Source organism: Bos indicus x Bos taurus, chromosome 13, assembly GCF_003369695.1.
Source record: "Bos indicus x Bos taurus breed Angus x Brahman F1 hybrid chromosome 13, Bos_hybrid_MaternalHap_v2.0, whole genome shotgun sequence".
NCBI lineage: Eukaryota > Metazoa > Chordata > Mammalia > Artiodactyla > Bovidae > Bos > Bos indicus x Bos taurus.
The window spans coordinates 29,166,075-29,189,195 of record NC_040088.1 but is presented as its reverse complement, the minus strand read 5'-3'; the positions used below and the strand labels follow the sequence as shown (position 1 = coordinate 29,189,195).

The window sequence follows — 23,121 nt, the reverse complement described above, 5'->3', positions numbered from 1 at the left end:
GCCGCTGCACGTCAGAATCTCATTTCTTCCCAGCCACTTCCTCACCCTGCAGAGTGCTCCACCCTCCTCTGGAGTATGTTTGTAGATAATTAACTACTTAGTGGAGAGGCAGGCGGTCGTGAGGGTGGGTTGGGGGCAGAGGCACGTGGAACTGTGAAACTGGAGGCTAGCCAAAGGCAGAAGATTGAAATGGTCTGAAAAGATGCTGCAAGGTTTTGGAGGGCTAAGTCTAGCTCACGGGGACCCTGGTTATGGCCGGCGGGAGGCAGGTGGTGGGGGAATTCCTGAGGGTGGGGCAGTGGGGCTGAGCCCCTGCCAGGTTGGTTCAGGGGAGAAGGGGGGCCCTGCAGAGAACTGGAAGGGAGGATACCTGTTGGCATGACTGGCTCTGGACAGCACATTCCTCCAGCCAGGGCTGCAGGCTGCTGAGAACTCAAGGCCATGAGGAGACAAGCAGGCCCTGATCCTAGCTCACCGTGGGTTCCGGCTTAAATCCAGAGCTCAGAGGAGGACTTGCCAGTGTCTCAGGAGGGCCAGTTTTCACTTCCTCTGTGCTACCATCCACTTCTCCCCCGACAGGAAACATTCCATGTTTCTTAGATTTCAAGGACTCTCAGCCTCCCTCTACCCTCTCTCCCACCCCTCTTCCCAGGGTCCCTGTGGCCTCTGGCTGGTCATCAGGGGCATGTCTCTAAGGGGCCTGGTTGGAAGTGAGGCAGGAACTAGACGGGCCTCAGGCTGAGTTCATCCCCTGTGCAGACACTCCAGAATAGCAGTGTGAGCCCTGCCCTGATCAGAGATAAAAGCCCCCATACTCCTTGAATTCAAGGAGACCCTCCCAACTACACATGAGCATAAAGGCTCCTCAGAGATGAAAAAGACTATGGGGTGCCATTCCATAGTCAGTGATGTCAACCCACCCATAGGTCTCTGTGCCAGAATCCATCTTGACTGAGAGATGCACGCACCTGTGGGAGGGCCCTGAAAGTGAAGTGAAAGTCATTCAGACGTGTCTGACTTTTTGCGACCCCATGGAATGTATTCTCAAGGCCAGAATACTGGAGTGGGTAGCCGTTCCCTTCTCCAGGGGATCTTCCCAATCCGGGACCGAACCCAGGTCTCCCACATTGCAGGAGAATTCTTTACCAGCTGAGCCACCAGGAAAACCCAAGAATACTGGAGTAGGTAGCCTATCTCTTCTCCAGCGGATCTTCCCGACCCAGGAATCGAAATGAGGTCTATGTAGACTCAGAAACAGAAAGATGATTGGCCGGAGGAAACCAAAAGAAGTGCTCCACAAAAGTGATTCAAATCACCCTGAGGGCACGACTCTCTCTGAGTCCACCTGCATGTCTATCCACACATACTCATTTTCCTCCTAATAAACACTTCACTTTTTCACTACTTTCCCTCTCTCTGGGAATTTCTTTCTATACAGATGACAGGCCAGGGCCTTGTCCCTGGCCACTGTCCCTGGTGGTCTAGTGGCCAGGATTCAGTGCTCTCTCTGCTGCAGCCTGACTTCAGTCTCTGGCCAGGAACTGAAACCCTGCTTCAAGCCACTGCAGACCAAGGCCTCCATGAGATCAGAAGCATGTTCAGGTGGGGAGAGACGAGGGCACGTCCCCTTTGGAGAAATGGCCCCGATTCTCTCACATTCTTCCTGCATTTGATGGTTTTCCAAATGTTTTTGAAAGAAATGGGCAAAGACAGAGACTCAGAGATAGGCTATCTCCCAAAAACCTCAGGGAAGGCATTTGGTCTCCACTGAGGCTGGGCTTCCCAGGTGGTTCAGTGGACACAGGTTCGATCCCTGGGTTGGGAGGATCCCTTGGAGAAGGAAACAAATACCTACTCCAGTATTCTTGCCGGGAAAAATCTCACAGACAGAGGAGCCTGGTGGACTATAGTTCATGGGGTCGCAAAGAGTCTGTCACGACTGAGCACGCACATGGGAGGCTGGAGCAGGAGTGGAGCTGTCCGTGGTGCTGACAGCAGGGAGGACGCCAGGGCCAGGAGGCTGCACGTTTCCCTGTGGCAGTTAGAGTGACCTGTGGGCTGGACACTGCACCCCTCCCTCAGGGCCTCACTCTCATGTGTACTTGACCAGGACTCCTGCTGGGGGATTTGATCCCCAGGCCAGGCCAGGATCTTCCTAACAGCCCCAGAGAGATGGTGCAAGGGCCAGCCTGGGGCTCTGGTGGGGCAGGGTTCCACTGCAAGGAGTGGGCATGACCTCTGACCAGAAGGAGGGCAGGGTGGCTTGCCAGGACCAGGGAGGCAAGGCCATTAGTCTCACTCCGGATTAATTTCTGATGAAAGATGGGGAAAGGATGAGGAGACAGGAGATCTCTGAACCCTCTCCAACTCCCAGCATCCTTCCTTTTGCCTCAGCCAACATAGTTACAATCCCTCCCTCCTGGAAGCAACTGCCTGGATGCCAGGACCAACCCTGAATGCCTGGATCCTCTCAGCCTGAATATGTGGGGTTCAGCCAGGGTGGGGTTGACAAGTGACACACAGGGGCTCCCTGTGGACCCAGCCTCCCTCATGTCCTCTTACCAAACATCCACTCCCCACTCATCCATCCATCCATGCATTCAACACGTTTACCAGCTCTGCTAAGTGCCAGGTGTGTGTGTGTGTGTGTGTGTTTGCAAAGCCTAGAGCCTCCATTATTGGTGAGGGGGTCAGCGGGGAGCAGGGGAGGGGCCCATAGATGTGATGTCGGGGAATGAAGATTCTAGGAAGAGAGGGAAGCACTGTCACAGAGCAGAATGGAGGTGGGGTGAGAAATCCATCCAAGGGGAGCTCTGCGCTGTCTAGTGGCCCCTCTCAGGGGTGTTTGGGTCTTAAAGGACCTCCATGGCTGGGTTGTGTGTGGGGGTGGTGCTGACAGAAAAAGGCTAGAGAGAGGGAGGGAGCAGGGTGGGCCTGGGAGGTGAAGGGGGGTGGGGTTGGTGTCAGGATGGACCATCCCCTCCCCTATGGGTGAGCCTGGCTGAAAGGCTGGAGAGGAAATCCCCCGTGGGTGGATGTATAGGCAGGACCCCTTCTCCTGGTCTGCTGGGCTCCCAGCACTGCCCTTGGGCTCACACGGGGCCTGGTGCCGATGGACCCCCTCTGGTCCACTCCCAGGTCCTCCCTGCTATCTCCTCAGCTCCTGACCCAGCCTAAGACCCCACCTTTAATTCCAACCTCTGTTTATGCCAACAACTGGTTACCATGGCAATGTCCTTGGGACAGGGTGGAGGGCGGAGAGGTCACTGGAGGGAGAGAGGGAGACTGTATCCAGCAGCCTGGCACTGGCCGGGGGAGCGTGTGGGGAGAGGTCTTCAGGGCGCCTGTTCCATATTGTTCCTGCCCTCAGGCCCTGCCTGAGACCACCTCAGAGGACCCCGCAGGACTCGGGGCAGTTCCCCAAAGCTGGTCTTACGGCTTGTGAATGGGGGTTTTCCTTTCCCTTGAAACAGCACTTTCAGGAGCAGCAGAAGGGAGGGGCTAGAGGCCTGGAGTAAGAGTCTAATTCAGCGATAGGATGATGACTAGGTTCTTGCAATAAGTGCTTTCCAGCCGGGCGCAGGTGGGGAGGGAGGGCCTTGCAAATTAATGAGTTAGGCCCGATTAATCTCTCTGCATTAGCAAATCCGCGGGGAAAGCCAAACGAGGTTGGACAGATGTGTGAGTGTGGGCACACAGTGGGCGCTCCACTGGGCCTGTCGGGGCCCTGACAATGGGCACCACCCCAGCCTGGCCTCCAGCACAGGATGGGATGGGCCTGCTGGCCACAGCTGAGTTCCCTGGCTGTACTCACCCATGGGAATGGCCATGGAGAGCCTCCTTGTCCACTGTGTGAGCTGGCCAAGGTGCAGGGAAAGGATGCGGAGCTGACCCGGCTGAGAGAGGCTGCAGGCTCCTGAGAGGGCCCAGGCCTTGCTCCCTATTCAGACATGCCCCAACCCCTGGCAAGGGTAGCACCTGGACCAGGCCAGGATGCCAGGCTGGGTGGGGGCCTGGCCTGACTCTCTGCCTGGTCCTTGGGCCCAATCATCTCTGATTCTGAGGCTTCCTGCATCAGGGTGGTCTAGAGACGGTTGTCAGCAGATGGAGATTGGGGCCTTGGCCAAGGATGAGTCCTCTCTGAGGCTGGGGTGCCAGGGTCTGAAACTTAAGCCAACTCCCCAGGCGATTCCTCGTGCACAGCTATGAGCAGATACACAAGGTCCCAGGGGCTGCATTCCTGGGTGCCCCTTCCTCCAGGAAGCCTTCACAGATTGGCCCAGTTCACCCTCTCTCCTGACTCCAACTAACATTCCCAGGAGCACCCAGATGTCATCAGACAGACAAATCCCATCCCTACCTCACCTTTCTAGGTTGCCAGATGAGGGAAGGCTGACCTCCGCTTCCCAGGGATGTTGAGGTGGTTGGAGGAGACTTTGGAGGGACCTGGAGCACAGCTGGCCTCTGCCACCAAGAAAAGGTCATGGGGCAGAAACCTGCCCTGGGACAGCGCCAAGCAGGAACGGACAGAGAGCTACCAGAGACACCAGGGCTCGTCCTCTCCCTGTGAGGGGGGTTCCCTGGCTCTGAACCTCATGTGATCAAGTGTTTACTGTGAGTCGGGGGAGTGGTCCAGGACAGGCAAGGGGGGAGGTTTGCCCTCCTCGCCCCCTGTACCCAGTGAGCCATCCCAGGGCCTGCTCCCCGGCTCCTAGATCTTAGGGCAGATCTCCACCTTAGAGAACTTTCTGGATCCTGGCACAGAGCTGACTGGGGGAAGGGAAAGAGGCCACAAACTGGAGCAGGCTCTGGGTCTGCGGGGAGTCCGAGGGAAGGCCATGCAGTGGGCGGGTCATGGTCCAGGAGGACTCCCAGAAGGCAGCCCCCTTGAGGGGCAGACTGGGGAGTACCAGTTTGCAGGGGCACAGGCCAGCTTTGGGACACACTACGCCTGAGGCCAGGGGAGGCCAGGGTGCAGACCCAGACCTCCCAGTAGGAACCCTGGTGCTGACTGCATCACCTTGGGATGTGGCACAACCCCTCTGTCCATCCATTTCCTCATGGGGACACAGAGATAACAAAAGAACCCACCTCATAGGGATGCTGTGGGAGCCACGTCCACCTGTCTTAGTGGCTTGGGCCAGCATCTAGGGAGCCCGTGGACAGGGTAAGGGAGCAACCGTCGCTGTTGAGGTTGGCAGTTGCCCGGGACCAGGCATTTCGAAAGGTCTGTAGGCACCAGCCAGAGTGGACAGATCGCTCCGGGTGGGGAACCTTGGAGGCCTCAGATCATTTGGCCAGAGTCGGGGCAAGGGGGCTTGGGGGGCGGAATGGAAGGTAGGAGAGGGAAATGGGGAGGGGGAAGAGAGATGGAGAGGGAAGATGGGGGAGGGGAGGGGAAATGGGATGGGGAGGGGAGATGGGGAAGGGGAGGGGAGATGGGGGGAGGGGAGATGGGGAGGAGGGAGAAGAGGGAATACTGGGAAACCAGCTGGAAGGGGGCAGGAGTTGGGGGATGCGGAGCGGCAGGGGCCTACCCTGATTGAAGCTGCTACCTTGGGACCAAGCCTGTTACTTGCAGAGCATCGTCTGTGAGGGGCGGGGACCAGGGGCCTCCGGGACCATCATTCAGTGCCCCCAAGGCCCGGGCGCCAACGCGGGAGGAGCGCGGGGGCAGCTCCAGCCCCTCCTTCTCTGCCCTCATCCTCGACCGGAACCGAAGTCTCGGTTTGGGAGCTGGATTCCCCCAACCCAGCGCTGGCCGCAGATTCCCAGGAACTGCACACGGATGGCTGCGGGGTTCGCGTTTTTGCCGAGCAGCGCGGTGTGCGCGCCGCAGACTGTGGCTCCGCCGCACAAAGCGGCCCCTCACGGCCCTCCTTCGAGAACCTGCTGCTCGGCCGGCGGCCACCTCGACCCACCTAAGGGCGGAGCCCGTGCGGGGTCATCGAGCGTGGCACCAGGTCATCTCGGTTGCGGCCGATGTAGTTCAAGACTAGTCCTGGGGCGCCGCGGACTGCTCTGCGGGGGTCTCACCGAGACCCTCCACAGCCGCCCTTCAGCCGCTGCCCACCGCGAGTGGAATGGGGGCTGCCCTCTCGCCGGCGCAGTCCACCCGGCCGCAGGCCGTTCAGAGGCGGGGGCAGCAGACCCCGGCCCAGGCCCGACCTGGAAGCGGCAAGAAGCGGCTTCGCCTGGGGAGGGGGCGTTAGAGTTCTCCTCGTCCCAGAAAGGCCGGCTGCCGGGTAGAAGCCCTTCTGAACGCTTCCCGGTCCGCGAGGGACAGGCCGATGGGAAGGATTCTGTCCTGAGCGCCTGATTGGGGAAGACGATCAGGGACCTGTGATTTACAAACTGCACAGCTGGAGCCGGGGTGGTGAAGTTAACCACATCCGCCCGGGCGCCCCTCCTGGCGCCCGGAGAACGTGGGGCGCGTCCCTCCCTGCAGGCAGGCGGTGGAGGCGCGGGGCTGGGGACAGGGTGAGGGTTGATGTCTCGTGGTCCGCAAACCAGCCCGCGCCGGGATCCCCGAGACGCACGCAGCGATTGCCGGGCCCCCACTCGTGGCTCGGGCACGTGCCCGGCCCTGGGAGGTCAAAGGAAACTTTGCCCCCGCGCGGGTCGACCTCAGCCCCCGCGCCCTCTCTCGACTCGCGGTGCATCCCCCTCCCCCTCTCCTCCCGGTCCTCGCTCTCCCTCCTGCTCCCTCCTCCTGTCCCTCCTCCCCCTCCTCCTCGCCGGCTGGAGGCAGGCAGGTCCGGGCGGGGCAGCGCCGCGGAGCCCACAGCCCGCGATCCCGGTCCGGTAGCCGCCGCCGCTCCCTCAGGGAGGAGCGACCGAGCGAGGCTTTGCGGACGGAGCGGCCCGCGCGGCGCGGGGGGCATGAAGTTGGGTGCGCCGGGAGCTCAGAGCAGGGGCGCGGCAGAGCCGGGAGCCGCCCGCATCTAGAGCCCGCTCTGTGCGCCATGGAGCTCGGGGGCCCGGGGACGTCGCCGCTGCCGCCGCTGCTGCTGCTGCTTCTAGGGGCCGGCCTCCTGCCTGGTAAGTTTCGGGGCGCTGGAAGGACCCCCTTTCGCCCGGTTCAGGGCAGCCTCGGACCTCCGGAGCCAGAGGGAGGGAGGCTCCTGGCTGCGGTCCCAAGCCGCGGGTGCTCGCAACGGGGCAGCTGCGGAGGCTCCCCCAACCCCGCATCCCCCAGACGCAAAAGACTGTCCTGCGGGCGCGGGCGGAGCCAGGCGAAGAAAGAGTTAACCTGTTCGGCAATTCGAAGAAAAGGATTGGGGTGGGTGTGGGGGAGATGCTGTTTCAAGAGCTAGACCCAGAAGCTTCAACTTGAATGGAGATAGGTGCGGCCCACCCCCGTTTATCCATTCTGCCCAATTTCCTTGCAGGCTGCACCATGCCTGCCCACCCCCCACCCCTGGGGGCTGGGGAATCAGAGGGCTGGTCTCTGCCCTTGGCAGGGCCCCACCCAAACCCCTTCTGCTCCCCCAGGCTCACTAGGACTGTCGAGGATCCAGCCCCCTGCTCCTCCCCATTCCCTGGGAAGCCACCTTGCTATTTCAGGGGTGCATGGAGGGAATTTAATCCTCTGGCCTCCCCAGTGAGGAAGGAGAGATACTGTACTGTCAGAGGGACCAGGCTGGGGCTCTGGGCTGGGAGTGAAGGTCCTGCGGGTCTAGGACTGATCCCAGACGTACTTGTGAATGCCCTCATGGGTCCAGCTGTAACTCCCAGGTGAGCAGGACTGAGCTGAGAGGAGCAGGTAAGCAAGGGTCTCCTGTCCTGCCCTCAGATGCCCTCCACGATGCAGTGGTCGAAGCACAGGTGCCCAAGAGTGGCAGGGAAGCTCTCAGACCACAGATTGGCCACTGGGCTGGGCTGAATGAGGAAGCCCCTCCCCAGGTTCACTCCAGACCTGGTCATTGAGGAGAGACCATCCAGGAATGCAGCGTGCCAGTCTGGGGGTGCCAGGTCACTCATGCATCCAGGATGGACTTCCAGGATGATCACTTGCGGTTGCTGCAGCCACAGGAAACCCTCAGGGGTGGAGCCCTCACTCCCCGTCCTTCTCTCCCTGCCTGGGCCTGCCCCGTCTTGTCCTGCGGTTACCCCCGCCTTGTGCTTTGAGACAAGGTGCTCAGGACTGTGCTAGTAGCTCTAGATAGAGCCCTTCTCTCCCGCAGTCACAGTCTGACGGGGAGTTGTCCAGTCAGCACTCATCACATCAGTGATACCTTCTCACAGTGATGGACCCAGTGCTCAGAAGGCTTCCCTTCCCTGGGGTAGAGGAGAAACTGCGAACGGAAGTATGGCAGCAGGTGCAAAGGTCCTGAGATAGGAGGGAGGAATGTGCTTTGAGGGGCTGGAAGGGAGCCCAAGTGCTGAATGAGGCCTGGCAGGAGGCCCAAGGGTGCAGCCTGGATGGCCACTGTCCCCTCCCCTGAGCCACGCACCCGCGTGTCCCCCCAGTGAGCAACCACGCAGAGACCCGGGCTCATGCGGAGGAGCGGCTGCTGAAGAAGCTCTTCTCTGGCTATAATAAGTGGTCCCGGCCTGTGGCTAACATCTCGGATGCGGTTCTTGTCCACTTCGGCCTATCCATCGCGCAGCTCATTGATGTGGTAGGTTCTGGGGATGGGGTGGGGGTCAGCAACCCAGGGCCGACCTGTGTCAGGGAGGGATAGGCCTGGAGATGTCCCTGGGGCTGGGGGCAGCGGGCTGGATGAGCTGGGAGGGCTGCACTTGAGTCCCAGCTCTGCCTGAGTCCTGCACATACACCTAAGCAATGCGGGGGGCAAGGACTGTTCCATGCAGTGCCCTCCAAGGCCCTGCCCATTCCTCCCTCTCCATGTAGAAAAGCTTAAAGGCCCAGATTTGCAGCAGGGGATCAGGGCTGTGACTGTCAGAGACAGAGAGCAGGAGACTCATCTGTGGGGCTAGTGCAGGGTCTGGGGTAAGTCCTGGTACTGAGTTGGTCAGGGTGGGGCCGTGTGGTGCCCTGGCAGCCCCTCTTGACCTTCACCTTGCTCAGGAGGTTCCCCCAACCTGTCTGGAATGGGGCAACCTGGCGAGTCAGACAGGCTGTCAGGTGAGTTTACTTCCCTGGATGGGGACCAAGGAGGCTATTGGGAGGAGGTCAAGGTCCAGCCTCCGAGTGGCTGCAGCTCTGGAGGCGTGGGGGTGACCATTCAGGGTGGGGGCCTGTCCTATGGGTCTAACTGCGTGTTGGCTGCACATCCTGGGGCAGCAGCCAAGGGCCTTGGAGTGTGGGCTCCAGCCTGGCCTGGAGGAGTCCTCCAGGAGTTGGTTTGCTGGCTGCAAGAGGGTCTGAGGCTGGCTGGGTTTGGACTGGGGTTTCCAGTCAGCTCAGGTTCCAGGAGGAGCTGCCAGGGGCTGTAGATCTCTCCAAATATCCACCCCATGTCCCTGACAGGACCCCAACCCCAAGTGGGCTCTGTGAGGGGGGGGAGCCACCAGTTTCGGAGCCTGGAGATCCTGGTTTCCAGCTCGTGCCAGGTGTATTGAGTGGCCCCTTGGGGTCTTGGCCTTCTCACCTGTGGAATGGGATGAGTGAGCCAGCAACATCCGAGGGGCTTTGGGAGGTGAAGGGTGGGGGCTGTGGCCACGTTCACACTGACAGAAGGAGCCATGCTTGCGCCCCATTAGCAGAGAGACCCGGTCAGTCTCCCATCCTGGCCTGTGCTCTCAGGCCTCCTGGAACCAAGCCTCAAATGCTTCTTGTAAAGTACTCCTGGCTGGGGTGCAGCCAGAAGGCAGCTCAGGATGGCGAGGGTTCCGACCCACTGCGTTCGTAAACACTATTCCCAGTATGGCTGTGGCTTCATGTTCTGGGTCAGCTGCACTGTGGCCTGGCCTCCTGCCTGAGCTCCTGGGGTTTTCTCGTCCCCCGGCCACCATGTTGCAGCATCCCCCCCACTCCCACATCGCAGCATCCTCCTCCCCTCCATCTCCCTAGTTTGCCCAGGAGAGACAGCCGGAGCACACCAGTCCCGAAACCCCAGTGTGGGACCCACCAGTGGCCCCATGGCAGCACCGGGCTGGACAGGAGCTGCTCCAGCCCTACTGTCTGCAGCCGAGTTGGCCAAGGACACTCCTGCACACGTGTGCTGATGAGACGTCCTTGCCTGTCCTGGGTGCTGGCCTTTTGTGGAAGGGGCCGCCTCCCTGCCCACTCTTTGAAGGGCTGCAGTGTTTGCTGCAGGTTTGTGCCCTGGTGTGTGTGTGTTCGTGTGTGTTCACGCCTGCAGAGGAGGCTGGGAATCCCTGGGCACCTCTGGGCCCTGGACTAACATTTCAGGTGCCCGAATGTACGAAGGGCACTTCATACGGGTGGGGTGAACGGGTAGACAGCTGCAAGCGGGGTGTGTGAGGGGTGGGCACAAGGGGAAGGAGGCCAGGCCCGGCACCTGGAAGCTTGATCTGGGGGCAGGGAATGGGGCAGAGCCGGGCCAGCTTCCCCTGGGGGAATGGAAGGATGTGGTGGTGGGGGCGGCATCACTGCAGGACTGCATTGCCAAGGTCAAGGTCGTTGGAGTGGTGTCCGGGCCCTGCTCAGGTCATGCTTATCCTCAGTGTCCTCTGGCGGCATGTCCCAGGTGGCCCTGAGGGAGATCAGGACCAAGGCAGTGCCTGGGGTGGCAGGAGATGTGGTCCCTTCCCGTGACCCAGCCGACCCAGGGCTTGTCCCCTGGACAGGAGGGGAGACTCCCTGGCCTTGCCTTTGAATAACCATCTGCCCCCAGCCCTGGTCTGGGCACTGGGTGCTTCACTTCTTGACCATCCTCGCGTTTCTTTGGGCTGAGCAGTCATCCTGACGACCTGTGTGTCCCTGGTCTAGAGCCGACAAGGGAAAAAGTTGGGCCATCATAAAGTGGGGAGAGGCTGGTTCAAGCACCGCCCCCCAGAGCCTGTGTCCAGTCCCTCTACTCTCCCCAGGGGAACAGTCCCTGTCCCTCAGGCCCTGCGGGCACCCTGCTGTCTGAGAAGTACCCTCCATCAGCAGCAAGTGTCCCACCCCAAACCTTTTGCAAGGAGCCAGCCCCCTCCAGCCCCAACCCAGCTGCCCTCTGCCTGGGCTGGGTGCTGCATGGTCCCTGCAGGTTCAGGGTGGGGTAAGAGGACCCCTACATCCATGCACAGAGGCTGGCGTTCTTCTCCAGCCTGTGCTGGTGTCTGACTGCCTGTGTCCAGTGAACAGGAGGGCTGGGAAGAGGGGAGGAGGGCTGGGAAGAGGGGAGGAGGGAGCAGGGAGTGTGTGTGTGTATGTGAGTATGTGTGAGTGTGTGTGTATGAGTGTGTGTGTATTGTGTGTGTGAGTATGTGTGTGTGGGTGTGTCAGTGTGTGTCAGTGTGTACGCATGCATGTGAGTGTTGTATATGAGTGTGTGAGCGTGTGTGTATTGTGTGAGTGTGTGTGTCAGTGTGTATGTGTGTGTCAGTGTGTATGCGTGCATGTGAGTGTTGTATATGAGTGTATGAGTGTGTGTGTGCTGTGTGTGTGTGTGTTGTGTGTATGTGTGAGTGTGTGTGTATTGTGTGTGTTTATGCGTGCATGTGAGTGTTGTATGTGAGAGTGTGTGTGTTGTGTGTGTGAGTGTGTGTGTATTGTGTGAGTGTGTGTGTATGCGTGCATGTGAGTGTTGTATGTGAGTGTCAGTGTGTGTGTGTAGTGTGTGTGAGTGGTGTGTGTGTTCCAGCCCTTCTCGCCTGGCAGGGGGCTTCTCAGTGACCTGTAGAGGAGCCTGCCGGGTCTCCTGCTCCCGCCTCACCTGTTCTTGACCCTCACCTGTCTACCTCCAGGTCCTGAGGCTCTGGGCCTGGAGAGGCAGTTTGGCCAGTGAGTGGGTGGCTCAGGGGTAGTGGAGGGGGCAGGCTGGCCAGCTGGGAGGGAGTGATGCAGGTGGGCAGGACCAGCATGGGCTGCTGGGAAGAGGGCAGCTCCTCCAGCAGCTAGGAGCCCTGGGTGCTGCATACACCCTTACTTACGTAGCTGGAGAGGGCCAGGCCCAGCCACCTGTAAAGTCAGCTGGACACTGTCCACACTTTCCTTCTTAGAAGGGTCAAGGGGACTTACCCTGTGGCCCTCAGTCCCCTCTGGGCCTGCCATCCTGGGCTTGGTTGCCTCCAGGGGCGAGACACTCCCTCCCTCCTGAGGTCACCCAGTCCCCATGTTCGGCCCTGGCCCGTCCTTGTGGGTAAGGAAGCTTGGCCAGAGAGATGTGTCCTGAACCAAAGGGGATCACAACCTGCCTTCTTCTCGTTCGTGCCCTAGGATGAGAAGAACCAGATGATGACGACGAATGTGTGGGTGAAGCAGGTGAGTGGGAGAGAGCCCTCATTGCCCCCTCCCCATCCTCTCCCTACCCGTCTCTTCTGACCCCCCTCTTTCCTTTCTTCCCGCAGGAGTGGCACGACTATAAGCTGCACTGGGACCCCGCCGACTATGAGAACGTGACTTCCATCCGAATCCCCTCTGAGCTCATCTGGCGGCCAGACATCGTCCTGTACAACAAGTGAGCTGGGGCCTTAGTGGGTGGGGCCACATCCAGCCACGTCCCCGCCAGGAATCTCTGCCAAAGCCAGCGTGAGCAAGAGGCAGACAGCTCAGCCCTCGGGCCCAGGCGGAGATAGAGGGTGCTGAGGCCCATTGACGGGCAAAGAGGCAAGGAGATGGGAGTTCTGGGGGCCTGCAGGTGCCTGAGGGCTCCTTCCCTGCCCCTGCCAGCCCTGGGGCCTCAGTCTCTTGGAGGGCAAGGAAGGGATCAGGGCCCCTCCCAGTTCCCCCTCGGGCTGGAGTTGGTTCCAAAATCAGTCCCTGTCTGGTGAGGCTGGGCCCCTGCACATTGGTCACCCAGTCCTGGAGCAGAGGGCAGGGTAGGGGAGTGGAGAGGGAGCCCCCAGAACAGCATGCCTGTCCCCGCCCTCCCCTGCCCCTCCATCTGTGCTCCCGGCACAGACATCACCGAAAGTCCCCAAACCCCAGCTCATCACACTCCGCAAACAAAGCCTCTGTCAGGGCTGTGTCCCAGCTGTGGGAGCTGAGCTGAAATCTCATCTCTGGAGAGTGTTTCTGTGCTGGGGGGCCAGGGGGCTATGGGCACTGCCATGGCAGACATGGGCTCCAGAGGGCTGGCCTCCTTGAACTTGTCCTTTCCCGGGACCTTGGCTGGGTCCTTGACCTTGGGGCAGCCTGACAGCCTACCGTGTCCCTGGTCTCTGCTGTGTCATTGCCAGGCCAGCTCACCCAGAGCTGAATCCATGCTGGAAGACCCAGGCTCTGGGTGGCTGCGGCCCCACAGCACTGATGAACACAGCCAATGGCAGCACTTGGTCCCCCTGCCCACAGCCCCCTGCCCTCCCACCCAGACCCCGGTGCTTCTGCACAAAAGCCTTCCTGGGCCCCGGGCTTGGGCCTGACCTACAAATGCTATTTGATTAAGAATGACTGGGCTCCACTTGCAGCTTAATTGATTCCAGTAATGGCAGCAGGGAGAGCGGCCGCACGTGGAGGAGAGGGTTTTAGGGATGCATTAAGGGGGGTCGCTTGGAGAGTGGGAGGCGGGGCAGACTCTCTGTTTTCCCTCTGCAAGCTGTCCGGTCAGACCCTGAGCCCTGGAATCCTCCAGGCCCCCTAAGGCCCCCCGGAGTCCCCACTCAGCTCCCCCAGCCCCTAGGGGACCCAACACTGAATCTGCCTGAACCTCTCTGACCCAGAACACAGGGACCAGGGTCAGGACTCTGGGACCCAGGGGAGCATCATGCTCTGTGACTGCTCAACCGAGACCAATAAGCAGGTCTGGGAGGCATACAGCCCCCAGGATGGCAGCCCAGCCCCTTCCCTCTCTAGACTCCCTACCGAGACCCAGAGGTAGCAGGTTGGACCCCTAGCTTCCCTTGCGGATGGAGGCTGGCACCAAGGCCCTCTTTGGAGGGGGTTGGGCGTGGGCAGGGATGGAGCCCAGGGCTGGTGGTGATGTTGGCCAGATGGCCACTGGGGAGGTCTATTTCCAGGAATCAGGCCCATGTGCACTTGCGTGTGGCCCAGTGGTCAGCGCGGGCTGCTAGGCAAGGGGAAGGGTTGAGGGTGGCTTTTCTGAGAGCTTTGGGGGTACCCCTTCGAGGCTGGAGGGAGTGCACGTGAGGCCGTGCTGCCCACAGGGGCTTCCCTCCACTGGCCTGCCAGGCAGAGGGCCTCATGTGGATGGCGTCTTTGGCCTAGAGCAGGAATCTGACGGGCAGGGTTGACCTCTTCCCCACAAGCTGTCCCAATGACCACTCCCCCTGGGCTTGCTGGGCCAGCTTCTGGGGGGTGCTTTGTCCCCTGGCATGCAAAGCCCACTGTGGGGGAGGGGTAGGACTTCCTAGAGCGGTGATGGGGGTGGAGTGGGGTGGCAGGGAGGTGGGGGTGGTGACAGCTTCCCTTGGGAAAGCTCCTTCTTCCTGGGGTTGCCCTGGGCGGCTGGGTCCCAGAGTCCCACATGCAGAGTAAGGGACCAGCCCGGGGTGGAAGTGCCCTTAGCACAGGAGCATGAAGACATGGGCTCAGAGACTAGTGTCTGTGGGGCTGTCCCCGGTGGGAGGAGGGGAGGTCTCCTGTCAGCATTTCAGAGTCGAAGCCCAGGACAGTTGCTCCCTCACCTGCCTGTGGGTGCCCCGTGTGGTCAGTGTGGGCAGCTCAGGCCTTGCAGGGAAACAGGCTGAGAGAGGGCCCTCCTGACCCAGGCAATAACAGCTTGGGACTCAGACTAGGGACTGGGCACTTCCAGCAGCAGAGGAGAGAGTGGCTGACCCTGGGGGCAGGCAGTGTTCTCAGCAGACTGTGGGCAGGTGTCCCCAGGTCCCCCATGGCGTCAATATGCCCCTCTCCTCACCATGGGCATCTTAGACGGCTGTCCCTGGGAGACCCAGGCCTGGGCCAGGACAGCAGCCCCTAGCTCTGTTGCCTGCCAGGTCTGTGGACAGGGAGCCCCGAGGCCAAGGAACTGGCAGGAGGGCTGAGGGCCTGGGATGTGATGGCTGGAGTCCACATCCCCCTCTGGGAGGCCCAGTCTTTTCCTTGTTGGGCCCCAGAGTCTTCACCTGTGCAAGAAGGGGGTTCTCGCCTCTAGGTTTGGGGGGATCTGTGGGGGAGAAAATGCTGGCCTGGAGCAGGAGGTGGTGAGACAGGTCAGATTTCCGTCCAGCTCCGGGGTGACCACAGGGAACGAGGCACTCTGTGTGCTGCCCTGGGGCCACTAGTGCATCAGGGGCTCCAGATGTGGCATGGATGGCCCTTCTAGCCCCCAAATATTCGTGGTCATCACCATGGTCAGGCTTGGATGTCAAGTGTGGTGTGGGCTGCTGAGACAGTCTCCACGGCATGTGACCCCCAAGGGCAGGGGAAACAGCAAGGTGGGCAGGGGAGCAATGAGCTGGACATGGGCACCATGAGCAATGAGCCCAGAGCTGTCTGGTCCCGGGCGAGGCCTCACTGTGAAGTGAGGGTGGGTGTAGTGGGCAGAGGCATGAGAGCTCTGGACCTCAGGTGTCGGGTGCCTCACCCACCACCTCTCTCTCCTGCCCAGTGCGGACGGGGACTTTGCCGTCACCCACCTGACCAAGGCCCACCTCTTCCACGACGGCCGGGTGCAATGGACGCCCCCAGCCATCTACAAGAGCTCCTGCAGCATCGACGTCACCTTCTTCCCCTTCGACCAGCAGAACTGCACCATGAAGTTCGGGTCCTGGACCTACGACAAGGCCAAGATTGACCTGGTGAGCATGCACAGCCGCGTGGACCAGCTGGACTTCTGGGACAGCGGTGAGTGGGTCATTGTGGACGCCGTGGGCACCTACAACACACGCAAGTACGAGTGCTGTGCGGAGGTCTACTCGGACATCACCTATGCCTTCATCATCCGGCGCCTGCCGCTCTTCTACACCATCAACCTTATCATCCCCTGCCTGCTCATCTCCTGCCTCACCGTGCTTGTCTTCTACCTGCCCTCCGAGTGCGGCGAGAAGATCACCCTCTGCATCTCCGTGTTGCTGTCGCTCACCGTCTTCCTGCTGCTCATCACCGAGATCATCCCATCCACCTCGCTGGTCATCCCGCTCATCGGCGAATACCTGCTCTTCACCATGATCTTCGTCACGCTCTCCATCATCATCACCGTCTTCGTGCTCAACGTGCACCACCGCTCCCCGCGCACACACACCATGCCCGCCTGGGTCCGCCGCGTCTTCCTGGACATCGTGCCGCGCCTGCTCTTCATGAAGCGGCCGTCTGTGGTCAAGGACCACTGCCGGCGGCTCATCGAGTCCATGCACAAGGCGGCCAGCACTCCGCACTTCTGGCCGGAGCCCCAGGGGGAGCCCGCCCGGTCTCCGTCCCTGACCTGTGGGGTGGACCAGCCCATCAAGCCCCAGCCAGCCCGTACAACACCCTCTGACCAGGTGCCGACTCTGCAGCCTTCAGAGACCGAGAAGGCCAGCCCCTGCCTATCTCCTGGGCCCTGCCGTCCACTCACTGGCACCCAGGCCCCAGGGCTCACCAAAAGCCGGTCCCTAAGTGTCCAGCACGTGTCCAGCCCCAGCAAAGCGGTGGAGGACGGTGTGCGGTGCCGGTCCCGGAGCATTCAGTACTGCGGGCCGCGAGAGGAGGCCGCCTCACCGGCCGCCCACCTGGCGGATAGCTCCCCCTCCTCTCCGACCAAGGCCCCCTCAGCCGAGCTCCCGCCCCCAGACCAGGCTGCCTCCTGCAAATGCCAGTGCAGGAAGGAGCCGGGGGCCCCAAATGCCACGCTCAAGACCTCCAGCACCAGAGCACCACCCCTGCCCCTGTCGCCAGCCCTGGCACGGGCGGTGGAGGGCGTCCAGTACATCGCAGACCACCTGAAGGCGGAAGACACAGACTTCTCGGTAAGTCTCCACCACAGCCACCTGGAGGAGGGGGACTCGCTGCCCTGTCCATGTCATGGGGCCCCACCACCCCATCCACTTTGAAGGAGGAGGTGACTGGTGAAAGACAGAGAAACCAGGACCCCAACCCGGCTGTTCCCTGTGCCCCAAGCCTCCATCAGCTTGGGGGCAGGAGGTACCCCCAGTTGTGGCCCTGTTGGAGCAGAGTGGACCTCTTGTGTCTCCTTTGGGCTTCAGGGCACAAGGAGCCTGCCTGCAGGTGGGGTGTTAGGCAGCCCCCAGCGCCATCTGCACCTGGTGAGCACCTCCCTCGACCTCAAGTGCCCCCCACCCTGCTGTGGGCCCCCCGGGGAGGGTCTGCGGTGAGAGGTGCTGAGAGGAGATGGGATGAGATTGAGTGGCCTCTGTGGCCTAGCACGGGGAGAGGAGAAATCAGGCCTGGCACACAGGACCCTCTGGCCAGCACCCTCATGCTTGGCCAGAGAGAGGGCGCCTGAGGTCTGGATGAGCAGGGCAGGTGCTCAGACACGGGTCATAATCAGGGCCCTGTGGAGTCAGGGACTGCAAGGGTGAGTCCAGGCTGAGGGCCAAGCCCCAGTTCAGATCCTGGGTGGGGTGGGGCAGGGGAGCACATAGGCGGGTGGGGGAGGGCACCGCTCAGTCTGCTTGGTCATTACTGGCCGCTCAACCTGGGCTGTGACCTTGCCCCACATCAGCTTCCTCCTGCAGGAACGAAGTCCTGTGGGCAGGCAAGACACTGCAGTTCCCTCCCCGACCTCTTCATCCCTCTGCCTCCTCGGGAACAGCCCGTGATCGTTTCCCAGACACACATGATCCCTGGGGACTGTCTGTCCTGTGGCTGGGCCACCCCACCTAAAAGCGAGTCAGTCTCCTAGCTGCCCTCTGAATCCCAAGGGGTTGTGAAGTCATCCGAGGGTTTCTGGAAGGTTCCACCGGGAGACGCTGGCTCTGGGCCCGTTGTGTTCCCCAGTTCTTGAGGAGCTCTGACGTGCGGGTCTGAGGGGCTGCTGAGAAGAGATCGATGCCTTTGAAGTGTCACCAGGATCTCGGAGGCGCCCAGTGGTTCTTAGTGCAGGGCCAGCCCCTTGTCCCCAGACCCCTCCATCCGCATCACAGGCCCAGCTGTCACAACCTGGTTCTGGTTCCGGCATTGTGCCCAGGTTCTGGGAAGCAAAGCAACTTCAGAGGAACCGACCTGGGATGGGGGCTGGGCGGCTTTGTGAGCAGCGTTTCAACCTCCGAGGGGGCGGCTGGAAAGACTGCTCCTGCTCGGATGCGGCAGCACCACTGGCTGCTTCATAGAACAGAGGGTCCTGTCGCTCCCTGGCTTACAAGTGACCCCATTTGCTCTGGTTACCCGAGAATAAACTCGGCCCTTTCAGCTTTGGCTTAAAACTGTCACGATGCAGCTGATTACTTTAAACATCAGAGCAGAAAACCACAGTGAAAAGTTCTCTTTCTCTCAAGGCCCCCAAAATGGGAGGCTGAGCCTGCCCTTGGCCAGGCCTGTGGGCCCTGCTAGGGTCCAGCGGGCCGGAGCCCAGGTGCCCCTCCTTTCTGGTCACTCAAGTGCTGACAACCACCCACCCAGGACCCGCCTGTGGCCTCCCTAAGGCTTTGTCTGGGGGCACCCCAGGTGGGGTTGGGACCCACTCCCCCAGCGTGGACATGTAACATGACCTGTCCTGCCTCTGGGCCTCTGTGTACCCCCCTGCAGCCCAGATGGTCAGCCACCTTCCTTGTCGGGTCCAGGGAGTGGCCGCAGGTGGTGGGCTCAGTACGTTCCTCACCTCGAGCCTGGGGTCCCCTCCCTTGTCCCCGGGGAGCCCTCCACCCAGCAACTGCACGCTCAGAGCCTGCTGGCAGCACAGGGCTGTGCCTGTATTCACGTCTGATCCTCACCCTCAGGGTCTTTGGGGACAGACCTGAGCGTCCCACTGACCATGAGGGGCTCAGGCCACCTGAGCAGCCAGCCGTGAGCCCTGCCCTGGGCAGAGGCAGGAGTGAAGGACAGCCAGCTGTGAGCACTGCCCTGGGTTTCTTGCTGGAGGTCAGCTCCCCCCCCCACTATCCAGGATGCTCTGGCCCTTGCCTTGCACTGTGAGGGGCTGTGGGTGCCTGCTGACTCCAGCCTCACTGGCTCCATCTGTAAATGCGTGGGCTGGGTGGTCCCCATGGTGCCACCAACTATCAAAAACCCAGAGCACACTTCACCGTGTCATAGCCTGGACCCTAGCCTTCCTTCAGAGGCGTCCCCACCACTACCTCCTGGGAGCTCAGGCACCTGCCCGGCTGGTGGAATTGGTAGGGCCACCATGCTGGACCCCATTTCCCTCAGTGGCTTTGCTGCCACCCCCATAGACAGTGTTGGCACCTGCAGCCCAGAGTTTCTGAGCCCAGACTTCAGACAAAGCCCTTTCGCTGCATCCCCTCCACACCCCTTACCCAGCACAGCTATGCCTGCAACCTTGGTGACCCTGGTGGCAAGAATAGGAACAGAGGTTCTAGAAGTTTCTTGCTGTGGCGAGGCCTGAGGGAGGCAGCTGGGAGTGACCGTGTGTGTCTGTCTGCAGGTGAAAGAGGACTGGAAGTACGTGGCCATGGTCATTGACCGCATCTTTCTCTGGGTGTTCATCATCGTCTGCCTGCTGGGGACTGCTGGCCTCTTCCTGCCTCCCTGGCTGGCCGGCATGATCTAGGGGCCCGGACTCGGGACTTCCTGAACTCGATGGGGTCATGCCACTTACCAGATTGCCCCCCATCCTCTGTCTGCTATGAGACGGCCTTGGAAGGAGCCTCTGACCCCTGGGGACCCCTGGGGACCCCTGGGGGACTGGTGAATGCCCGTTTGTCTGCAGGGCGGTGTCACTGCCTGTCTTATTAAAGTTTAACCAGAGCATGGCGACACGATGGCTTCCCACAAGGACGTGCAGCTGATGGCTCTCAGCAAACGTCCCAGCATATCCCCAGGCCATGCCACTTAGCCACCCTCAGCCCCTCTTAGCCCCCAGAGCCCTTGACCCCTGTGGGATCCCTGAGACCCAGGCACAGATCCTGGCCTGGGGCACCCCTGGGTCCTCAGGCTTGCTCTCTCTGACCCCAGAGGTGAGTCAGCAAACACATGACCCTCACCTTCCAGGGCAGGGTCCAAGCAGGGGGTATCTGAGTGGTTGGGAGGGGTCCCAAGCCGGGGAGTGGGGGTTCTGAGCAGGGGCTGGGTTTGGTGTCCTCTGGGCACATTAGTCAAAGCCCAGATTTTGCACCCTAGGAGCCTTGGGGTTGGAGTGGTTAGACATGGTCCCCGTGGAGGAGAATCAGGTGCAGGTACCCTTCGGGTGAGGGACCCTCAGCCCTAGGCAGCCCAGATGTCTCCCCGGCAGGGGTGCTTGGGTCTTGGGCAGATGCTTTGCTGGCCTGGTGATGCCCCTAGGTCTCCCATGGACTTGAGACTTTGTGAGGGACCCAGATCTGGGCTCCTCACCCACCACCTCCCTTGATTTCCCCTCTGCTCACAGTCAGGGGACCCCTCTGGGGCATAGTGACAGGTAAGACCTCCCTGACATGGCAGCTGTGGTGACTTCGGAGGCCCTGAGGACTGCTTGTCTGGCTAGCTCTGGGGCCCTCTGGAGTGTGGTGCCTTGCAGGGGAGGGGCTGAGAAGCGGGGGTGGAGGGGACCCTCCACAGCCCAAAAGCCTCTGCCTCACACCATGTGGAGGTTGCCCTGCCCGAGGTGGCCAGGGGAGGTTGGAGGGCAATGGCCCCAGGGGCCTAGTGTCCCCTCCTCATGAAGGCTGAGCACCAGGGACCACCACAGTGTCCCCTGAGACCCCGGGGAAACACTGGCCTTGTGGTAATGTGGGGTGGGCTGCCCCTGCTCTGCGGATTCTTGCAAGCCCTTAGGCTCCAGATGCCAGGTGGGGTCTGGACAATGTGGCCCCTCCCCCAGGAGCCACATCTGGGTGGAGGGAGCCTCCCCAGGCCCAAGGAATCCCTTCTCCAGTGATGGTCAAGCTATGCCTCTCCAGAACCTGTGTGTCAGGGGTGTAGCTGGCAGGTTGGAGCCCTGGGTCTCCCCCGAGGCTGCGCCTGGGTCACGAGGAACTTGGGAGAATTGAATGAATAATTTAGTGAAGTTCAAAGACGTTTCTGCAGAGGTTCTGCTGGAGGGCACTGCCCAGGTGGAGGAGACTGGAATTCACAGCCTCCACCGGGCCGCCGGTGAACTGCAGACCAGCACCCTGGACATTCAGGACACCATCTGACTGGCACCTGCCCCCTGGAGGCTACTGGGGCACCAATCTTCTCAGGATGCTAGGGGAGAGCCCAGACTGGCAGCTCACCAGGACACAGGACGGGCCCCAAGGTCGCAGCCCGGACGCAGATTTCAGACGTCATCACCCCAATCCTCCTTACGTAAGCGGATCCGGCGCCAGATGTGGGGAAGCAGTGGGGGCCTTGGGGCCCGTGTGCAGATGCTCTTTCCTGGGTTGGGAGAGACCAGGAGCCCCAGGAAGGACAACAGCCCCCACTTTCTGGTTTCTGTGTTTTCCTTTCTTTGAGACTCAAAAACAAGTCAGAAAATCCACATGCAGAATAGATCACCCACATTCCCACCAAATTAACCACGACCACTATTTTGGGCTACTTGCCTCCAGGGATTTTTGTTTTTTTTTTTTTTTTTTGATTGACATAAAATTTACCTACGACAAAAATGCCTGGTTCTAAGCCCTCAGATCAGTGAGTTTTAACTAGATTTGACCTCAGACCCCTCCAGCCCCTCCAGCCCCTCCAGCCCCTCCAGCCTATGCCTGGTTTCCTCCCCGGAGAGGGGCTTCCCCCACCGTGACCCTGGTCTGAGCGGAGCCCCCAGTTCACGGCCTTTCTGCTCTTCCACCGGGTGTGGAGCGGTCGGCGCCCACCGTGACCCTGTCCCCATCCGTAAGCAGTTTGTTGTGCTGAGTCACGTTCTTCTGTCCCAATAAACTAAAACGTGTCTGTGTCTCCATCACCTCCACCGGCCTGCGGGCAGGTCTCTCTGGGCGTCCGTTTCCTGTTAGTGTTGACTGTGTCTCATTTTCTGTGTCTTGTGATAACTTGACACCTGGGTGCCTCCCAGACCCGCCTGGGAGGGTTGTTTCAGCACCGTTTCTTGAAGCACTGACCATCCCACAGTAAAATGCCTAAAAAGTTTCCTTGTATATTTTCCCTGCTCTTTAATGGGTTTTGGTCTGGGGTGAGCTACTCCATCAGGGCTAGAAGCAGGAAGCTGTATCTTGCCTTTTAATGCAATCTTTTGAAGAGCTAACCCCCCCCCCTTATTGTAATTTCTGCTCCACCCGTATCTGGTTAGGCCGTCTAGTTGGCTAATCTTGAAGGTCATACGTTCAGTCTTTTCCCTCCTGGTGGCTGCCCCTAATAGAACAGTGTTTGTTTGTAGTCTTCGAGCTCTTCCCAGGTGGTGCTAGTGGTAAAGAACCCACCTACCAATGCAATGTAAGAAAAGTGGATCTGATCCCTGGGCTGGGAAGACCCTTTGGAGGAGGGCACAGCAACCTACTCCAGTATTCTCGCCTGGAGAATCCCATGGACAGAGGAGACTGGTGGGCTACAGTCCATGGGGTCACAAAGAGTTGGACATGACTGAAGCGACTTAGCACGGATGCACGCACGTATGTATTCTTTAAGAGCTTGATAAGTTGGTATGAAAACTGTCTCCATCAGGCCTCCCACCTCCAGACAAAGCAAGCACCTCGCTGCCCCGTGGGGATTCTGGAGCAACCTGGAATCTAGTTCTAGGTCACTGTGGACACGAGGGTCTGGGGAGGGCTTGATGGTTCCGTGAACGGCAAACATCACTAGGTTTTACTCACCCAGGTGTGTGTGCATGTTAAGTCACATGCATGCTAAGCTGCTTTAGTCGTGTTGACTCTTTGCAACCTTATGGACTGTAGCTCGCCAGGCTCCTCTGTCCATGGGATTCTCCAGGCAAGAATACTGGAATGGGTTGCCGTCCCCTCCTCCAGGGGGAATCTTCCTGACCCAGGGATTGAACCCGTGTCTCTTAGATCTCCTGCATTGGTATGCAGATTCTTTACCACTAATGCCACCTGGGAAGCCCACTCACCAGGGATTTCTGGTGTAGTGAATCTAAGTGCTGATGATTTTCCCTTTCTGCT

The 23,121-nt window shown here is 60.4% G+C and overlaps 1 protein-coding gene across 2 annotated transcripts; it reads left to right on the top strand.

The window, feature by feature from the left end:
- Positions 1-6,778: 6,778 nt before the first annotated feature.
- On the top strand, positions 6,779-22,143 carry CHRNA4 (cholinergic receptor nicotinic alpha 4 subunit). 2 transcript variants are annotated; one of them, XM_027559126.1, is made up of 6 exons: positions 6,779-7,041; positions 8,473-8,624; positions 12,296-12,340; positions 12,427-12,536; positions 15,588-16,923; positions 19,518-22,143. In XM_027559126.1, the coding sequence occupies exons 1-6, from the start codon at positions 6,966-6,968 to the stop codon at positions 19,641-19,643; spliced, it is 1,845 nt and encodes a 614-aa protein (XP_027414927.1). In that variant the 5' UTR covers positions 6,779-6,965; the 3' UTR covers positions 19,644-22,143. The 2 variants fall into 2 exon arrangements, with proteins under 2 accessions (XP_027414927.1, XP_027414928.1); XM_027559127.1 differs by lacking the exons at positions 6,779-7,041; positions 8,473-8,624; positions 12,296-12,340 and having other exon boundaries at positions 12,448-12,536; positions 15,724-16,923.
- The last annotated feature ends 978 nt before the right edge of the window (positions 22,144-23,121 follow it).

Bases quoted from the DNA above. Each gene is read 5' to 3' on its own strand.
- CHRNA4 (XM_027559126.1), top strand. From the start codon at position 6,966: ATGGAGCTCGGGGGCCCGGGGACGTCGCCGCTGCCGCCGCTGCTGCTG. The intron at 7,042-8,472 runs GTAAGTTTCGGG...GTGTCCCCCCAG, and splicing joins AGGGGCCGGCCTCCTGCCTG to TGAGCAACCACGCAGAGACC. The intron at 16,924-19,517 runs GTAAGTCTCCAC...GTCTGTCTGCAG, and splicing joins CGGAAGACACAGACTTCTCG to GTGAAAGAGGACTGGAAGTA.